Source organism: Penaeus monodon, chromosome 26, assembly GCF_015228065.2.
Source record: "Penaeus monodon isolate SGIC_2016 chromosome 26, NSTDA_Pmon_1, whole genome shotgun sequence".
Taxonomy (NCBI): domain Eukaryota; kingdom Metazoa; phylum Arthropoda; class Malacostraca; order Decapoda; family Penaeidae; genus Penaeus; species Penaeus monodon.
In genome coordinates, this window is record NC_051411.1 from 21220741 (window position 1) to 21228240 (window position 7500).

Consider the following 7500-nt stretch of genomic DNA (forward strand, 5'->3'; position numbering starts at 1 on the left):
AAGTAACATGGTGGATGTGTAAACAAACTTAGGAATACGGTCCCATACTCACTCATTCTCTCTCTCTCTCTCTCTCTCTCTATCTATCTATCTATCTATCTATCTATCTCTTTCTCTTTCTCTCTCTCTCTCTCTCTCTCTCTCTCTGTCTCACTCACTCACTCACTCACTCTCTCACTCACTCATGCACTCACTCACTCACTCATTCACTCCCCCCCCCCCCTCTCCTCCTCCTCTCTCTCTCTCTCTCTCTCTCTCTCTCTCTCTCTCTCTCTCATTCTTCACTCACTTACTCACTCACTCACTCTTACGTAAAGAGCACGCCTATAGTGTAATATGATATATCTCCGAACGTCTTTTATATCATTTATCAGTAAAACAATGTAGTATCACTGAGCCTCCGGAGCACAAAATCAAGATGGGAATTTTATAAACGAAGAAAGTCGCTACCATCTTCGTCTGTGGCTTTGCGAATGCATGTAAGGCACAGGGAAAGTTTAAAATCAATGCAAAAACGTGAAAATAGACGGGAAGGGTACTAGTTTAACAGTGCTTTTAGTTAAGCTTTCAGCTTTTACCATGTGTCAGTGATTATTCATGTGGACGGAAGTTAGAAACAGTGTTCTCAGACATTTCACGGAATTACATGACTTTTTTGTCCCTTATTCGCAACCCCTTACTAATTGAAACAGCTTACAAACTCATTTCCTCGCTCAGACATACTTAATCTTTAATTCTCTCACACACTTACACACTACCTCCTCACTCTCTTCCTCGACCCCCTGCGCCGCTAGCTCTTGTCATCTTTGCTCTAGGGTGGACACCACCCGAGGACGAATAGGCTTGTTGTCCAGGATGCGTTCCAGTGCATCAATGTGCTCAGACTTTAGCTTCGGCAACACCTGTGGATTTCATGGCTTATATTAGGAGAGCTTTAGCATTGATTTGAAGTTAAACATTAAGTCGAATTCTATCTCATCTGACCGTGAAGATAAATGAGTTCAACAAGGTAAACTTATCTATGCCCTTTAGATCATTACTGGTTATGGAGAAAGATACTGATGAGGGAAAGTTGTCTGCAGAAGCTTAAAAAGATTAATATCACTCTAACTTCCGTTTAGTTCAAAATTGTTATCCCATTTTTAATATGCGAACATTCACTTGGAAGTAGATACAATTAAGCTGATTAAATAAGTAAAAAAATATTTCCTGACTATCGTCCCAGGATATCTGAATAATCCATGCCAACAGCACAAACACAGCACATGAACTACTGCACATGTCGACTATAATTAACGGCAATGGCGCAGGACTGACGATTATTGATTCTGAGGGGTGAATACTGAAAGAAAACCAGGATTAATACTGCCACTTAACTTATGAATTGTTCTATTTCTAATACTTTTCAATTATTTCGTGTCTAATTGATAATTTCTTCCAAATTATGATACACAATATGATATTCTATATTTCAGTTATCTTACTAACAATTCAATTGCCTATCTCAATCTGTTTGTGACATTTATTCGAGAATCCCAGGTTTGATTAACAAGCAAAACAAAGAGATATTTACTTTATTCAATCTGACTTCCGATGCATAGCCTGAGATTGAATGTAGATCAATAGACGCGGACAGTACATGTTAGCATCAATACATAATCGTGGCAGAAGTGGCTTACATATTTTAAAGAATCGATAGACTGAAAATACGCCACCTGAAGAGAGTTGATGTTCTCGAGAAGTTGCTCGACGGTCGTGGCGCCGACGAGGACGCAGTGGAGCTTTTCGTTCTTGAGGCTCCAGGCCACCGACAGCTGCGTGAGCGAGCATCCCAAGCGCTCAGCCAACTGCGCCAGCTCCCGCAACCTGGCCTGCTGCTTCCGGCCGTCCTCCGTGCCTGCTTTGTCTTTCAGCCACGTGTATCCCTAAGGAGGTCGGGAATAGTTAGAAGAAGGCGATGGTAGAGGAGATATGTGTGTGTGTGTGTGTGTGTGTGTGTGTGTGTGTGTGTGTGTGTGTGTGTGTGTGTGTGTGTGTGTGTGTGTGTGTGTGTGTGTGTGTGTGTGTGTGCCTGCGTGTGCGTGTGTGTGTGTGTGTGTGTGTGTGTGTGTGTGTGTGTGTGTGTGTGTGTGTGTTCATACATGCATGCATGCCTGCGTGCGAGGATGCGTGAGTTCGTGTCTTCGCGCGTGTGCGTTCATGTACATGCTTGAAAGAGAAACGGAATCAGAAAACGTTTGTGCAAAAGCGTTTTTGTTACAACGAAAAACTACCTGATAAATCCATTGCCAGTATACATTTTCATATTTATAAATGAAACAAAGATCACGCCCGATCACAGATCTCTGACTTCTATCATCATGACACAACATTAAAAACAATTCCTATCAGAAAAGGGTGAGTGCGGGAGAGGGTGACGTTGATAATTTATCAGCAGGTAAAGCAATAAACGCCATACTTCACTAGCATTCTAACTAGCGCTCTTCCTTCTCTGATATGATATTGATGAAAATAACAATTAATAAAAAGAAAAAATAAATAAAAGATATAAAAGCAATATTAACACTTAAAGCAACGTATAGAGGTATGATGGCGGGTCACCCTAAGGTTGTCGAGCTGTGATTCGAATTGGTAACACTAGTGCACTCAAGTAACACAAATGAAGCACTGTTATTAAAAAACAATACTAAAAAGTCTACTCAAACTTTGTCATTTATATTTCGATATTTAAATTGAAAAAGTACATGGAGAAACAGATATTCGCTGTCTTTATTTGGTAATCGAATGTTAATGCCCTCACTCTGCTGTACTGCTTGCAGCTTACACTCGCTAAAAGATCAAAGTTTTTTTTAGAATTTATAACAATAAAAGCAATATAGAAAACCAGATAATAAAAAAACATTAAAAACGTCGGGTTTTTTTGTTTTCCCTTTTTCCTTCATGAATATCGTGTTACATATATAAACAAGTTTTTATGAATTTTGTCCAATGAGTGCTGTTAACTTGTATGTGGTGTGTGTGTGTGTGTGTGTGTGTGGTGTGTGTGTGGGGGTGTGGGTTGTGTAGGTGTTTGGGGTGTTTGTGTTGTTCTGTGTCCCTTTTGGGTTTTTTGTATGTATGTTGTGTGTGTGTTGTTGTGTGTGTGTGGTTGTGTGTGTGTGTGTGTGTGTGTGTTGTGTGGTGTGTGTGGTGTGTGGTGTGTGTGGTGCGTACGTGCGTGCGTGCGTGCGTGCGTTCGTGCGCGTTGTGTGTAAAAGGACAAAAAAAGTTTAGGTGAAAAGGAATCGCCTTTAATTTTCTGGAAACGGAAAAGGAAAAAAAGGCAAAAAAACATTAAAATATAATTCTTCTATAGATATTTTTTTAACATCATTATTTCTTAAGAATTTAATTCTTCGCCGAGTATGAGCCGTAAGGAGAAGGTTGAGAGCGCAAATTCGATGAAAAATTAAGACATGGAATGTCCTTTTTATATAAAATTTCTTTTTTTGTTTTTTATTTTCAAATGTTTAGATTTGACAAAAATTTGCCTAGCCCTTTTTTTAAAATTGTTTATTAACAAAAGCACACAATGTTTTCAAAAAAATTCATCTTTTCGGTCGCTAAAATTTATTTGGGTATCTGTACTAAATAACACGAAATGCACTCCCCCCCCTCTGACCCCCCCCCCCCACCCCCCTCTCTCTCCCTCTCTCTCTCTCTCTCTCTCCTTTCTCCCCCCCCTCTCCTTTTCCACTCTCTCTCTCTCTCTCCCCCCCCTCTCTCTCTCTCTTTGTCTCCTTCTATCTCTCTGTCTCTCACTCTCACTCTATCTCGTTTTCTCTCTCTGTCTTGTTTTTTCTCTCTCCTTCCCTTCCTCCTTCCCTTCCTCCCTCCCTCTCTCTTTGCCCCTCCTCCCCCTCTCTCTCCCTCTCTCTCCCCCCCCTCTCTCTCTTTTCCCTCTCCCCTCTCCTCTCTTTTTCTCTCTCTCCTCTTCTCTCTCTCCTCCTTCTCTCTCTCTCCCCTTCTCTCCTCCCCTCTCTTTTCTCCTCTCCCCCCTCTCTCCCCCCCCTTTTTTTCTCCTCTCCCCTCTCCCCCCTCTCTTTTTTTTCCTCTCTTTTTTTTCTCTCTCTCTTTTTTCCTTTTCCCCCCATCCTCTCTTTTTTTTTTCTCTCTTTTCTTTCTTCTCTTCTCTCCTCTCTCTCTCTCTTCTTCCTTCTCTCTCTTTTTCTCTCCCTTTTCCCCCCCCCCCCTCTCTCTCCTCCCTTTCTCTCTCCCCCCCTTTCCCCCCCTCCCCCTCTCTCTCTCCTCTCTCCTCCCTCTCTCTCCTCTCTTTCTTTTCTTCCTCTCTTCTCCCTCTCCTCTTTTTCTCTCTTCTCTCTTTCCCCCCTCCTCTCTCTTCTCTCTCTCTTTCTCCTCTCTCTCTCTCTCTCCTCCTCTCTCTCTTCCCCCCCCCCTCTCCTCTTTTTCTCTTTTCTCCTCCTCCCCTTCCCCCTTTCCTCCCCCCCTCTTCTTCTCTCTCTTTCCTCTCTCTCTCTCTTTCTCCTCTCTCCTTCTCGTCTCTCTCTCTCCTTCCTTCTCCTCCTCTTTTTCTCTTTTTTTTTTTCCCTCTCCTCTCTCTCTTTCCTTCTTTCTCCATCCTCCCCTCTCTCTTCTCTCTCTCCCCCCCCCTTCTCTCTCTCTCTCCCCCCCCCCCTCCTCTTTTTTCCCCTCTTCTCTCTCTCTTTGATCTCATCTCCCCTTCCCCCCCTCTCCTTCCTCTCTCCTTTTTTTTCCACCTCTCTCTTCCCCCCCCCCCTCTCTCTCTCTTCTCCCCTTTCCTCCTCCCTCCCTTCTCTTCCCCTCCCTTTTCCCCTCTCTCTCTTTTCCTTTCATCTCAATCTCTCTCCCCCTTTTTCTTCTCCCTTCTCTTTTTTTTCCCCCCTCTCCTCTCTTTCCTCTCCCTCTCTCCCTCCCCTTTTTTTTCTCTTTTTCTTTTTTCTCTCTCTCTTTCTTCCTCTCTCTCCTCTTCTCTCTCCTCTCCCTCCCTTTCCCTCCCCTCCTCTTCCCTCTCTTTTTTTTTCCCTTTCTTCTCTCTCTCTCCTCTCTCTCCCTCTTTTTTCCTCTCTCTCTCTCTCCTTTTCTCCTCTCTCCCCCTCTCTCTCTCTCTTCTCTTTTTTCTCTCCCCTTTTCCTTCCTCTCTTTTTCCCCCCCCCTCTTCTTTCTTCCCCCCCCCCCCCCTCTCTTTTTTCCCTCTCTCTCTTTTTCTCCCTTCTCCCCCTCTTTTTTTTCCACCCCCTCTCTCTTTTTTCCCTCTCTCCTCTCTCTCTCTTCCCTCTCTCTCTCCTCTCTCTCTTCACTCCTCTCTTCTCTCTCTCTTTTCCCTCTCTCTCTCTCCTCCTTTCCCCTCCCCCCCTCTCTCTCTCTTCTCCTTCTCCCCCCTCCCCTCTTTCTCTCCTCCTTTTTTTCTCTCTCCCCTTTCCTCTCTTCTCCTCTCTCTCTCTCTCTTTTCCTTTTCTTCTCTCTCTTTTTTTTTCCCCCTCTCTCTCCCCTCTCCTCTTTCTCCCCCTCCTCTCTCTCTTCTCTCTCCCCTCTCCTCTCTTCTCTCTCTCTCTTTCTCTTGTCCTCTCTCTCTCTCTCTCTCTCTCTCCCCTTCTCTCTCTCGTCCTCTCCTCTCTCCTCTCTTTTTCTCCCTTTTCCTCTCTCTCTCCCCTTTTCCTCTTTTTCTCCTTTCTTTTTTTCTCTCCCCCCCCTTTTTCTCTCTCTCTTTCTCTCTCTCTCTCTCTCTCTCTCTCTTCTCTCTCTCTCCTTTTTCCCCTCCTTTTTCTCTCTCTTCTTTTTTTCCTCTCTTCCTTCTTTTTTCTCTCTTCTCATCCCCCCTCCTCTTTTCCTTTTCCTCTTTCGTTTCTCTCCCTCCTTCTCTCCTCTTTTCCCCCTCTTCTCTCACCCCTCTCTCTCCTTTCCTCTCCTCTTTTCTCTTTTTTTTGTTTCCCTTTCTCTTTCTTCTCTCCTCTCCTCTTTCCCCTCCCCCTTTCTCTCTCCCTTTTTCAAACTCTTCTCTCCTTTCTAAATTTCTCTCTCTCCTTTCTCTCCCTCTCTCTCCCCACCTCCTCTCTCACTCCTCTCTCCCCTCTCTCTCTTTTCTCTGTCTCTTTCTCTCTCTCTATCTCTTTTTCTTTCTCCCTCTTTCTCTCTCCTTCTCTCTCTCTCTCTCCCCTTTTTTTCCCTCCCTTTTTGTCCCTTTTCTCAATTTTCCCCTCTCTCCTTCTCCCCCCCTCTCTCTCCCCCCTTCTCCCCTCTCCTCTTCCCTTTCCCCCCCTCTCTTTTCTTTTCCTTCTCTCATTTTCTCTCCCCTCCTCTCAAATCTATTTCCTTCCCCCCCCCCCCCCTCTCTCTCTCTCCTTCTCTCTCTCTCCTTTCTCCCTCTCTCTCTCTCTCTACTCTCCCCTCTCTCTCTCTCTCTCTCACTCTCATTCTCTTTTTCTCTCTCTCTCTTTCCCCCTCTCTCTCTCTTCTCTCTCCCCCCCTCTCTCTCCTCGCTCTCTCTCTCTCTCTCTCCTTCTCCTCTTCCCCTCTTCCTCTCCCCTCCCTCTTCTCTCTCTTCTCTCTTCTCTCTTCTCTCTCTTTCTATTCTTTCTCTCCCCCTATTTTTTCCCCTCTCTCCTTTTCTTTTTCCCCCTTTCCCTCTTTCCCCCCCCCCCCCCTCTCTCTCTCTCGTCTCTCTCTCCCTCTCTCTCCCCTCTCTCTCTCTCCTTTTCCCACTCTCTCTCCCTTTTTCAAACTCCCTTCTCTTTTCCTCACCTCCCAACCTCTCTCCCCCGCCCCCCCTTCCCCTTTTCTCTCTCCTTTTCCCTTTCCCTCTCTCCTCTCCTCTCCCTCCCTCCCTCCCCCCCTCTCTCTCCTCTTCTCTCCTTCTCCCCCCTCTCTCCCTCCCTTTGTCTCTCCCTCCCCCCTTTCCCCCCTTCCCCCTCTCTCTCCTTTTCCCCTCTCTCTTCCTTCTCTCTCCCCCACTCCCCTCTTCTCCCTCTCTCCCTTCTCTCTCCCCTCTCCTCTCTTCCTTTTCTCTCTCCCTCCTTTTCTTTTCTCTCCTTTTCTCCCCCTCTCCCCTTTTTTTCCCCCCCCTCCTCTCCCCCTTCTTCCCCCCTCCCTCCCTTTCCTCTCTCTCTCCTTTTTCTCTCTCTCCTCCCTTCTCCTCTCCTCTCCCTCTCCCTCCCTCTTTTCTTTTTCTCTCTCTCTCTCCTTCTTTTCCCCTCTCCTCTTCCCTTTTCCCTCTCCTCTCCCCCTCTCCTCTCTCCTTTTCTCCCCTCTCCCCCTTTTCTCTTTTCTCCTTTTCTCCCTCTCTCCCCTTTTTCCCCTTCTCTCTCCTTTTCTCTCTCCCCCCCTCCGCCCCCCCCCCCCCCCCCCCCCCAAACCCCCCCCCTCACCTTTAAATTTCTTTCTCTCTTTTATTTATTTTTTAAAATTTGTTTTTAATTTTTTTTTAAAAATATTTTTCACCTCATTTTTTTATTTTTTTTTTATTTTTTTTTATTCCCCCTCCCC

General features: G+C 45.5%; 1 protein-coding gene across 10 annotated transcripts in view; it reads right to left on the minus strand.

The window, feature by feature from the left end:
* LOC119589991 (voltage-gated potassium channel subunit beta-2-like) overlaps positions 1-7500 on the minus strand; it is a 218188-nt gene that overhangs the window by 5786 nt on the left and 204902 nt on the right. For 9 of the 10 annotated variants that reach the window (XM_037938690.1, XM_037938687.1, XM_037938685.1 and 6 more), the window contains 2 exons: positions 1716-1925; positions 752-902 (listed from right to left, as the gene is read on the minus strand). In XM_037938690.1, coding sequence (XP_037794618.1) covers positions 801-902; positions 1716-1925 — 312 coding nt within the window. In that variant the 3' untranslated portion in view covers positions 752-800. The remainder of the gene's footprint in view (positions 1-751; positions 903-1715; positions 1926-7500) is intronic. The other variant, XM_037938683.1, reaches the window with a different exon arrangement.